Consider the following 12735-nt stretch of genomic DNA (forward strand, 5'->3'; position numbering starts at 1 on the left):
CTCTGATCACTTCTGTAAGAGCCTGAGAGAATTATCCTCCTTGGATCATCCTTTAGATTTAAGATGGATCTAGAGATGCACCTCCAGGCTACACCTCGATACCATCGAACTGTATCACAGGCATCCATCTGCCCCCTCAACTATGAGGGTCTTCAGATGACCAGAAGCCCCCACTGAATGCCTGAGTGTTTGCCACCCTAGAGTCACGTCCACGCTGTGACACAGCATCACATCCCCACTGTTGTAAAAAGTATATAATCCCCAGAATTGTTGGATTCTGGGAACAGCCTTTCATCTTGCTGTTCCATCTATACTATCCTCCTGGCTAGATGCTGTTCCATCTATACTATCCTCCTGGCCATTACTTTCTAAGTGAATACATTTCTCTTTTTATTTTTAAGCTAAGTTTTGGAGTTTTGCCCTCCTTGCAAAAGGTATCCTTCCCGAACCCCAGGGGTTCATCACTGCACCCCATAACTTCCCCACCGTTCTCTCCCACTCTCCTCCCTTTCCTTCCCAGAATGTCTACCGTAGCCTCTTCGTATTCTTCCCCCTTCTACCTCCCCTCCCTTTCCTCTCCCTATTCTGTTCTCCTTTCTCTTGTGTGTAGAAATAACCCTGACTTTGTCTAGGTTTGGGCGTTGAGATCTCAAGCCCTGTTAGGTCCCAGCCAGGGAGAAAAGATTCCAGTGTGGGCCTGAGAGTCCAGAGGACTGGCCACCCCATGAGGACTTTGAGGATTGATCTAGCTGCCTCCAGACTTCCTTCAGTCCTTGTTCACACTGTTCCCCAAATCGTGTTCCCTGAGTGCAGATCCGACCCCGCTCAAATCCACTTTGCTGGTTGTGGAATAAAATAGAAACTTTCCCAGACTTACTGAGCATCACTCTTCTTCCTGCACCCCAAGATCCTTCTCTGTCCTTTACATGCAACTCTCCATCTCCTCGTCTTTGTCCGGCTGGTTCCTCCTGTACCTGGAATACCCTCCTTCTCCCCCTCTGCCTTGTAGAGTTTCTCCCTGGGAAGTAAAGACCATCTTTCAGTTGGATGGACATTAGACCCAGTTAATTCACACTGATTGTCCTCTCTCTTCCTTCCAGATTTAGCTTAAGCACCGCCATAAAGGCTCCCCAGCTGCTATCAGCTCTCTTGTACTTAATCACTTTGCATTTATTTGCATTTATTTGCATTTATTTTCTTTATATCTTCGCTTTCTCCCAGGGGCCAGGGAATGAGTGGATAAGCCCAAGGGATAGCCCAACTCTAGCCCAGGTGGGAAGAGTGGACAGGAAGCCTAAACCAGGGAGAGAGTGTTATTGAACCATTAAAAAACAGCGAGCAAAAATTTGAGACCAGGTAGAAGTAGCCCCAAAAGGCCATCCTTGATGAATTACGAGATGTTGGTACCGAAAATAAGGGCAGTGAAGGCAGCATCCCTAACGGACCCTCCTCTACGAGGGCCTCTAACTGTCTGTGAACATCGGGCTGATTTTAACTTGAGGAAAAAAAATGTAGTTATTTATAGGGCATTCCATTTTGTTCCGTCTTTCACTTTGGGGCGATCTGCTTGAAAGTCATCATTCTTAGGGTGTTCTTTTAGCTCGTCGAAGGTCCGCGACCTTATTTTCGCCTCGGAGGCATCATGACAAATGGGCTCCTTGTGATGATTTTATAGGTGATACAATAAGCCCTGTGTATGGGACCTGTGGCTGTTTAGGTAGTCAGTGCAAGAGAGATGCGGGCAAGGATGTAGACTGCCCGAGGTTAGTGGGCTTTGCTCTACTCCAGAATTGCCTTCCATTCTAAAAAGGGGATCTTGGAATGGATGGGTCAGTTTTCTTTCAATCCTGATCCATTTTTTTTTTTTAATTCTTACTATCTCATTCATTCCTTTTAATTGCTAGGCAAATGCATAGTTTTGGGGGAGATTTCTTCCTTAGGTGACTCCTTTTGTCATTAATAATGTTTGGTTTTTTTTTCCTCTTGCAGGAAGCCAGTTGAGGAAAACTCTCCATGAATGTACGTCACAATGATGATGACCGACCAAATCCCTCTGGAACTGCCGCCATTGCTGAGTGGAGAGGTAGCCATGATGCCTCATCTAGTGAATGGAGATGGAGCTCAGCAGGTCAGTGCTGGGAGAGAGGGGATGAGTAAAGGCCAAGATCTGTACTACCTGCTAATGAGAAGAGCTGGACGGTGCTTACTCTAAATCTTCATTCTTTTCCTTGTAAGACTTTCCAGAGCAGAGTCGATGAATGGTCTTTTATTTTCCTGTAACAGGACTTAGTGTGTTTTATGCAAATTAAATTTTACCGAATCCTTTTGATGTTCCTAAGTGGATTTCCAACATGATTTTTAAGATAAATCTTTTTTTGAAAATAGGCAACAGTATGCTGAATAATATCAGTATTTAAATATAAAATTCATAGTCTATTGGTGGTTAACACATTGAACTAAATGGATGGCACTGAGGAGATCAAAGCTTTCTTTCTGGTTGCAGCCAGTTAGCTATTCTTTGTTTCAGAACCACATTACATCCCTGTGTGATTCCTCTAAGTGGTCATTGTCATGGTTACTCTCATTGACCTTTTGGGTTGGTTTAGGCCATTGGCCTTTACCCCTGACCTGGGCCATTTCTCTTCAGTTGATCCCTTTCTTCAGTCTCTGCCATTACTACACATAATATTTTCTGACTAATGGAAAAGGAATTTTAAAAAATCAAGTTTTTATATCCCAGTCCTTTGTCATATCTCATTTTTTAGACCATTGAAGAGTCTAGAACCTTTCCATTTGGGCTTGTTTCATGACGCATCCTTGAATCCCCCATGCCTGCTGCAATGTAGGCAAGTAAGGCAAGACTTTGTTAATTGGTTATCTCTGCCATTGGTCCGTTATATGGCATCTTGACCTCTGGCATTACAGTATGTAGGAGTTGCCAACTCACTATTTAGCCCTCCTGGGCCATTTTTGCCCTCCTGTGTCAGCTGGGCATCTTCCCATATCTTTCCCTCTGTCCTGGGTTTTTGTGACTTCCTTCTTTTTTCCCTTCCAGATTGCAGCTAGTATTGGCAGAAAAATATGATTGTTTTCCCCAGAGCATTGGATGAAGTTAGCAGCAAAAATAGAAAAAATGCAATGTTAGTTTCCCAGTGCCATCTCCCAACACCCGGCTCTGAGCTGGACTCTGCTTAGGAGGCTGGGGAACTCCTCATTTATTTTGCTATAAATCACTTTCTCTACAAAGTTTCTGTGATTCTGATTTTGTAAAGCTGGCTTCTCAAGTCTAGGCTTTCCCCCACTCCCATTTCTTAGAGAGAGTAAAGCCTTTTTTTGTTGAACACATGAGTGATCACACTGAAGAATATAGGCTTTTTCAGTTTTTCCTTTGAAAATAGAATGAGAGGACTATGTAAGGTTTTTTCTTTAAATAAATAAATTTGTATTGGTATTTTTTGTCATTACAACATCTAAATTTTCCCTTTTTCCTCCTCCCCTTTCTCAGAGGGATATCCCTGTGTACATTGTTCTCCTGGTTCTGCTCCTCTCGATCTGCATCACTTCCTGGAGGTCGTTTCAGTCTCCATGGAATTCCTCCACTTTATTATTCCTTTTTGCACAATAGTCACCATCACCAACATATACCCCAATTTGTTCAGCCATTCCCCAATTGAAGGGCATCCCCTCGTTTTCCAATTTTTGGCCACCACAAAGAGTGCAGCTATGAATATTTTTGTACAAGTCTTTTTGTCTATTATCTCTTTGGGGTACAAACCTAGCAGTGCTATGGCTGGATCAAAGGGCAGACAGTCTTTTACCTCCCTTTGGGCATAGTTCCAAATTGCCTCCAGAATGGTTGGATCAATTCACAACTCCACCAACAATGGATTAGTGTCCCCACTTTGCCACGTCCCCTCCAGTATTCATGACTTTCCTTTGCTATCATGTTAGCCAATCTGCTAGGTGTGAGGTGATACTTCAGAGTTGTTTTGATTTGCATCTTTCTGATTATAAGAGATTTAGAGCACTTTTTCATGTGCTTATTAATAGTTTTGTTTTCTTTAACTGAAAATTGCCTATTCATGTCCCTTGCCCATTTATCAATTGGGGAATGGCTTGATTTTTTTGTATAATTGATTTAGCTCTCTATAAATTTGAGTAATTAGACCTTTGCCAGAGGTTTTTGTTATGAAGATTGTTTCCCAATTTGTTGCTTCCCTTCTGGTTTTGGTTACATTGGTTTTGTTTGTACAAAAACTTTTTAATTTAGTTTAACCAAAATTATTTATTTTACATTTTGCAATTTTTCCTGACTTTTGCTTGGTCTTAAAGTCTTTCCTTTCCCAAAGATCTGACAAGTATACTATTCTGTGTTCACCTAATTTACTTATAGTTTCCTTCTTTATGTTCAAGTCATTCACCTATTCTGAATTTATCTTGGTGTAGGGTGTGAGGTGTTGATCCAAACCTAATCTCTCTCATACTGTCTTCCAATTTACCCAGAAGTTTATATCAAGTAGTGGATTTTGGTCCTAAAAGTTGGGATCTTTGGGCTTATCAAAACTTTTCCTGAGGTCATTTACCCCAAGTCTATTCCATTGATCCTCTTTTCTGTCTCTTAGCCAATACCAAATTGTTTTGATGACCACTGCTTTATAGTATAGTTTGAGATCTGGGACTGCAAGGCCACCTTCCTTTGTATTTTTTTTTCATTCTTTCCCTGGATATCCTTGATCTTTTGTTCTTCCAAATGAACTTGGTTATGGTTTTTCTAATTCAGTAAAAAAGTTTTTTGTTAGTTCAATGGGTATGGCAAAGTAAATTAATTTGGGTAGGATTGTCATTTTTATTATGTTAGCTTGTCCTACCCATGAGCCATCAATGTTTTCCCAATTATTTAGATCTACTTTTAGTTGTGTGGAGAGTGCTTTGTAGTTGTGTTCATATAGTTCCTGTGTTTGTCTCAGCAGATAGATTCCTAAGTATTTTATATTGTCTAGGGTGATTTTAAATGGAATTTCTCTTTCTAATTCTTGCTGCTGAGATGTGTTGGAGATATATAGAAATGCTGATGACTTATGCGGGTTTATTTTGTATCCTGCTACTTTGCTAAAGTTGTTGATTATTTCGATTAGCTTTTTGGTTGATTCTCTAGGATTCTTTAAGGAGACCATCATATCATCCGCAAAGATTGATAGCTTGGTCTCCTCATTGCCAGTTTTAATACCTTCAATTTCTTTTTCTTCTCTAATGGCTACTGCTTGTGTTTCCAGTACAATGTTAAATAATAGAGGTGCTAATGGGCATCCTTGTTTCACTCCTGATCTTAGTGGGAAGGCTTCTAGTTTATCCCCATTGCAGATGATGTTGGCTGATGATTTTAGATAGATACTGTTTATTATCTGAGTAGACTTTTAAAAAATTGTTTTACTTTTTTCAATTAGTGACTTATTAATTTTTTTCTTCCTCCCACCACTCTCCTCCTCACCCCTGCCCCTTTCTTCCACAAAATAAAAGAAGGAAAAAAAATCCTTTGTAACTGACACGCATCATCAAGCAAAACAATTTCCCATATTGGCCACATCCAAAAATGTTCGTCTCATTGTGGGTATTAGTCCATCACGCCTCTCTCGGGAAGTGGGTTTCACTCTCTGTCATGGGTCTTTTGTAATCGTGATGGAGTCCAGTGTATTGATCTGGGTTCCTAAGACTTCCCAAAATATTTGCCTCTACAATGTTGTCTTATATATTAATTTTGCTCCTGGTTTGTTCTGTATTAGTTTATACCATTCTCCTAGATTTCTATGAAACTATTTCCATTATCATTTTTTAGTGTGATGATATTCCATCATATTCATATATCATATCTGGTTCAGCCATTCCACAATTGATAGGCACCTCTTTAATTTCCAGGTCTTTTACAATTGAAAAAAGCTGCTATTATTTTTGTACATAAAAGACCTTCCTCTTGTGATCTCTTGACTTTAGTCCTCGCAGTGGTATTAGTGGACCAAAGTGGGTCAGAGGGCATGCACTGTTCAGTTTTTGGACTTAGTCCCAAATTATTTTCATAACAGCTATTTTGCCAATTTGCACATCCCACCCACATTCATCATTTCCTTTTATGTCTGTCTTTGTTAGAGGGATGAGCGAGAGGTCTGGGTGGGCTTTGGACTGGCCACATAGTACATTCCCCTTCTTCCATATAAGCCATTGAAGACAGTACCATCTTTCCTATAGGCATACTTTGTAGAGTCAAAAGATACAGACAAGCTGCAAAGAAATGTTATTTTTAATTGGGTGACCCAAAATGCAGAAAAGAAGGAGCTTGTTATAGAAAGTGATCCTATAGTTTAGCTTCTTGAAAGAAAAGACTCCTTTGGTCTTTGGCGAATGGTTGCCTCATTTATTTTATAAATGACAGTTTCCCCAATGCCACGTTTGCTTAAAATGGAGACTCAATGATAGTATTTTGTTTTCATTTTTAAAACTTATTTGAGCCAATTGTTAGTTTTCTGTGCCTCAGTTTTCTCATCTGTAGAATGAAGAGGTTGAACTCGGTGACCTCTAAGGTCTCTTCCATCTCTGAATCTGTATTCCATGAATGATTCAAGTCTCCACATAGTGCTTTGAATTCTTCATATATTCCATTCTTTATGCCCTTAAATATTTTCCAAGGAATGGAATACCATAGTATTCTGACAAATACATTTCAGTGGTTTTGAGAATCACATCCCAGCCAGGCTAGACACTTCCATTTCCACAAACCCCCCCAAAGCCCTTTTTAATACCTTCCATCTTAGAATCAATACTGTGTATTGGTTCCAAGATAGAAGAGCCATAAGGGCTAGGCAATGGGGGTGAAGTGATTTCTATATATTCTTGTAGCCATGATGTCTTCACCTAGATGGATGACTTTCAAAATGGCGGCTGCAGGTCTTGGGAATGGACAGTGAGGAGAGAGGATGCTTGTGGGGTCAGGCGGACCTTGGGTTTCCCCCCTGCAGCCCCTCCACCCCAACCATAAAAACCCTTATCTAGAAGAGTGTTTACTGATTCTTAATCCCTTTCTGCTGTGCAGGGGACATGAGAAATCAGTTTTGTGTAGGACAAACGAAGAGCCCAAACCAGAGGGATCTTCTGGAATCCCTTCTGCGGCCCCTCCCATGGCTCTCTGGAAGGGATCTGGATCTAATTAGAAATAGTTCTTGGCAGAGTGTTCAGGTCTGTTTGCGTTCTTTCAGGAAAAGGACAGTGTTTAATTTTCATCCTCTAGAGTCATGGTAAGTTTGAGCTCTTGTCATTTTTATAGGTATGCTTTTAAAAAATAGATCATCCTCTGCTTGAATAAAGAGCCTTGGCTTTTGGTAACCCTTGAAAAACAGCCTCGTCTGCTATGCGGATAGAGGAGAATCCACTTGCCTCTGCTTTATTTTTGTGCTTTTGTTTATTAAAGAAAGAAAGTTCTTGGGTTTCTCTGCTTGGAAATAATCCCTTCCCTCTCCCAGCCATCCTAGCCCATTATAGCTCAATACCCTGGGATTCCTGAAGTGCCCGGAACTCCTTCAGTTCCTACGTTATTTAAAAAAAAAAATCCAGTGCTTAGCTTCTCTCTGAATGTGTGTGTGTATAAGGATAGCCAATGCCCATCCATCATTGGGGAAATGGGTGTCTGTGTTCATGTATTTCCAAAGCCCATTTATTTGTCATTGGCTTTTCCGTGCTATCTCGGGGGCCTTAAGCTGTGGTTGAGTGTTTCACATGCAACAGTTAGTTTGGGGAACAAGGATGAGCCCCAACAGAGTGGACGACTTTCCCCGTTAGCTGACTTCCACTGAAATTAAAGATGGCAGCCTCCCTCCCTGGGTGGTATTCTGCCCTCCATCATTGGAATGCTCTCTGTCTTCTTACAAAGCTTTAGCCTTCATTCAAAGTCCAGCCCAAGGGACCCCTTTCAATGAGGCTTTTCCTGGCTCCCCCAAAGAAAGATCCTCCCCCAAAAAAGTCCCCCCGACCCCAGTCCCTCTGTATGATTCGTATTTTCTTTGACCTGTTTCTTCTTCTTCCCCGACTGACTCCTCTCTGTATCTCACTTGTTATCTGTGTATCTCTCCCAGCAGTGAGACCAGGGGCTCTTTTTATTTTCTTTGTAGACTCAAGACTTAGTCCAGCCCCGACACATAATGGGCTCTTGCTTGACTCATTTTACTCAGGCCACAATAGTGCCTGCTATTCCTGCAGGGCTAGAAGTATTTAGTTAATTAGCAACTCTCCACAGAGGCAGTCGTTAATGATTGTCTACACTAAGCCTTGAAGAATGGGTAGAATTGGGGAAAAAGCAGATGCAGGTGGAGGGTTGCTATGAAGGTAGGGATGGGGTGGAGAGAACGGAGGGGAAAATACCGGCTGTTGCCCGGAATCAGGTAGTGGACAGACCTGGCTTCAAGGGGACAGTTAAGTGAGCTTAGTGGATGGAGAGCCAAGCCTGGAGTCTGGAGGTCTTGAGTTCAAATTTGGCTTCGGACACGTCCTTGGAACCAGTACTTAGTATTGATTCTATCATGGAAGTATGGGTTTTTTAAGTGATAAAGGGACTTTTTCACTACAAAAACTCCATGAAATATAGGGGAGGGAGGAGTGATCGCTCCCTAATTGGCTGTGGATTCTTTCTTGGGCTTCTCCTCACCTATAAAATGGGGGATTGAATCCCCAGGACAGGCTGGACTGGATGAGCGTTGAGGCTCCTTCTGTCTCCAGGGCATTGTGACCCGGTGACTGCCCAAACGCCAATGTCACGGGCTCAGGCTGGGCCGATGGGAGCAGACTGATTTCCCAGGGAGCTGGACCATCCGGAGGGGCAGCCCGAGAGCTGGGTCACTATGGAAAGGACCCAGCCTAAGACCAAGCCTGGGATTAAAGCTTTCCGTCCCCTTGGAAATGTTTTACTAAGTGAGATGGAGGGCTGTGGCCAGATTTTCCAGTCTGGTTCTCTCATCACCATCATGTCTGGAGACACTGTTTCCTTCCAATTTGGTTGGAATATCTGTAGGTGTAGAAGAACGCACAGCTAACCATCATGGAGGGCACCAAGAATAGTCCTCCCACCCTCTCTTGCTGAACTGTCATTTTCTGATCTCACCGTTTTTTCCTTTAATGCTGGGTCAAGCTGTTCTTTTTTTTTTTTTAATAAAATTTGGTTCAATTCCAAGAGCTGACCCTGATAGCCCCATCTGTGCTCTCTCTCCTCCTGAAATGACTTCGTGTTGACTCAATCTATATAGATTATAGCTATATTTTTTCACATTGATTCCTCAGAATACACAGTCTAGTCAATGAGTAATTATTCGATGCTTGCTATGTTCCGAGACTACAAAGTCAAGCAGAAAGACCATCATGGGATGTTTAGAGCTGGGAGAGATGATAGAAGGCCAGACCTTGTAGCTCCTTGCCTTCCTCTATGGAAGACAAGCTTCCTGGGGGCTTGGATAATTCCATTTTTGTCCTTGTGTCTTCCATGTCCAGCCTAATACAGAGCCTGGCTCATGGTTGGCTCTTTCTAATGCTTGTTGGGATGCTTTGGATCCCAAGGGAAGTTGAGGGTCTCTAGGACCCTCTAGGTCCTAGGAGGACCTATTATATCTCTAGGAGGGTCCAGCTGACCAGAGTGTCCAGACAGACCACCAGGGGTCAGTTTCCCCAAAACAGTGAAGCAGAAATGATTGATGGGTCGTAGAGGAAACTTATCACTTGGATAATGTTTCTAATTTTTTGTGTCTCTCTTTGTGGGCCCCCCCCCCCAATAGTCTATAATTATGATCACTCGACTGCCAGGTACTCAAGAATGTCATTAGCCAAAGGTGGCTTAATCAAAAACCAGATTCAATCGCTAACTTTCAAACCCTGGGGATGAGCTGACTATTGGAAGCAGAAATTGTTGACGGAGAGAGAGAGAGAGGACAATACTGAGTTTTTAGGATAGAATCCCGGATGAGATGGCACTTTGGGCTTTAAAATGATCACAGCTTTTAGGGTTTTGAATCTGCAGATGGAGCACCCATGGTCTCCTTGAGTTTGGGATGTATCTTTGGTGTTTACTCATCACAAAAAAAAACAGGAATGGCACCTCAGTGTCACAGGAGGGACATTTCAGATAACTGCGGTAATTGGGGCTTCTTTGGATGTGTTGAGCTGTTGGCTCGTAGCAATTAGTGTGACCCCCCCCCCAAAAGGCAAACATTGGAGATCATCAAAAAAAAAATCAAGATAATTTTCCGAAATGAGGTTGTTAGTCACTACTTAGAAAAAAGCTTAGCTTTATTAGGAATCAAAAATACAAATGAAAAGATGAAAACCACCACCTACCCAGCAGTTTGGCAAAAATTATTCAGAGAAATACAATTCATTATTGGTGGGGCTGCTGAGAATCAGTTCCACCTATTCACTGGGGCTGTAATTATGTATTTAAATTCACTTATTCAGTAACTATCCGTTAATTGGTCCACAACTATTTATTAAGCGCCTACTGTGTGAGGTGCTAGGCAAAGACAAAAATAAAAGCAGGTTTGCTCTCAAGGAGCTTCCATTCTATTGGGGCAGACAGTACATAACTCCCACATCAGATATGAGATACTAGGAACAGCTTCATGGAGAGGTGAGTCTGTCTACCATGACTAGAACAGAATCCCTCCTGAATTCTCCCATTTAGAAGTCCTGATTTCCTTCAAAATTCAATTCACTTGCCATCTTCTACATGCTCCTTTCTTATTTCCTCCCTCCCTACCCACTCTGGTATCTTTCCTACCTCTTTTCCCCCAGATTATCTTGTACATATTTAATGCTCTCCAAAGAGGGAGTCGTTGGCTTCTTGATAGAAGGGAAGCTCCTTGAGGCCAGCTTGAATTTTTGATTTTGTATCTCCAATCCTAGCGTAATGGTGGAAGGGGAGCATAGCGGTGGCTTAATAAATAAATGCTGATTCCATGATTTCATTGGCATCTCCCTTCCACATGTGATCATCTATTGAGAGGGAATGAATGAGGTGGACTCGTCCAGGTGTCCAAAGGAATAAGCTAAAACGTTTTGCCTGCCTCCTTCCTTCCTTCATCCCGACTGCATTCCCTTTAATCACTCATTGTCCCAGCAGATCAGCTATTAGGCTAAATGAGAAGCCAAATTCAGCAAATTGCTTTGCCAAATGCTCCTGTTTTGCAAATAATTTGCTGGTAACCAATGGAGACTGTGACCTGTTGACTGGAATCTTTCCTAATATCAAAATTGTACTTCACAGTATATCAGGGTTATAGTTAGATTTTCAATCATTAACTCACATTCTCAAGAACTCTAATTAACACCTGGGAGACCGTTTGGCAAGGGCTCCTGGAATAAACACGGAACTAGTGCTCGCTTTACATGGTGGTTCTAACGCCTGACTGTGACAATATATAGGGACAATTCTAGAAAGCAGCAGTGAAGGCACAAATAAAAAGTTGTATTAATTTTATTGTGAGTTTTTTGTTGGTTTAATCATTCATGCCTGTCCATTTGCTTTTCCTGGCCTTTATTTTGATAGCTTCAAAGTTGAATGTAGCAGATCAGTTCAGTGCAGTGCAATTCATTGCATTAAGCATTTCCTGGTTGTCAGGCACCCAGAACACCTAGAAAAGTAGCCTGTGTTGTATTGGGAGGAAAGGAGAGGAGAGAATGTTATTTGGCTGAGCAGGTTCTTCCACATTGGTGGATGAAGTAGCTCAGATTTCTTCATGCTCATTTTTTTCCTCAATGATTTTCAAGGTGATGTTGCTCTTAATAGATTACACTGATAAAGCATGTCTCACTCTTCTCAAATGTTTTACTCAAAAAAGCAATGGGTGGGTGTTGTGTCCATTTGTCTACTATGGAAACTGAGGATCTGAGAAATGAAGTCATTTGTCTTAAGGTCAAGTAGCTAGTAAATTCTAGAGATGCAATTTGAACTCCAGTCTTGACTTCAAGTCAAGTACTCTTTCCTCTATAACAATGGCGACCTTCATCGGATCATAGGTTTTAAAGCTGGAAGGGAAATTAGGGAAAATCAAGTATTTTGTCGATGAGGAAAGTGAGACTTACAGAAGTTAAGGTCAAGTCTAACCCATTTTACAGATTAGGAAAGTGAGATGCACAGAAGTTAAGGTCACATAGCTAGTTAAATATCTGAGGTACCATGATTCCAAGTCCAGTACCTTCTGTACCATTCCTCTCATAGTAGTGCTCATAGACTTGTTTGATTCTCCTTTATAATATTCTGCAAATGATCTTGTACTCCATACTAGTGTTGCTTTTGGCTGCCATATATCCTTGATGGCAATTTAGAGTTGGCTGACAGTGGTGGTTTCTGGACTTTTTTGGCCTCCTCATTGTGGCAACTGTTTTCTATCATTTAAGGTTCCCTAATAGGTTGTGTTTGTCCATTTCTCACTTTTCAGAATCCCCAGCTTGTTCTGACAGGCTGTTTCCACTGTTGTAATTGTACTGAGCGTCTTCTGATCTTTATCCCTTTTTTCTTTTGGCTTTTGCTTTAGCCATAGCTAATCACAGTGATCTGACTATGCATGCCTGTACACCCACATTGACACTAATGATTATGAAATGCCTGCTTCATAGGTAGCCAGAATTTCATTTTTCATTTTATTGTTTGATGCTTACCTCTTCTAAATACATCCAAACTTGGGATAAAATAGCCATGATGTACCAACGTGG

The 12735-nt window shown here is 41.6% G+C and overlaps 1 protein-coding gene across 1 annotated transcript in view; it reads left to right on the forward strand.

Moving 5' to 3' along the window:
* Positions 1–12735, forward strand: part of FNDC3B (fibronectin type III domain containing 3B) — a 323317-nt gene that overhangs the window by 89690 nt on the left and 220892 nt on the right. The window contains exon 2 of the mRNA XM_056806864.1: positions 1990–2128. Within this exon, the coding sequence (XP_056662842.1) occupies positions 2018–2128 (111 nt within the window). The 5' untranslated portion in view covers positions 1990–2017. The remainder of the gene's footprint in view (positions 1–1989; positions 2129–12735) is intronic.

The sequence above is a fragment of the Monodelphis domestica genome, chromosome 8, assembly GCF_027887165.1.
Source record: "Monodelphis domestica isolate mMonDom1 chromosome 8, mMonDom1.pri, whole genome shotgun sequence".
In the NCBI taxonomy this organism is placed as follows: Eukaryota; Metazoa; Chordata; class Mammalia; order Didelphimorphia; family Didelphidae; genus Monodelphis; species Monodelphis domestica.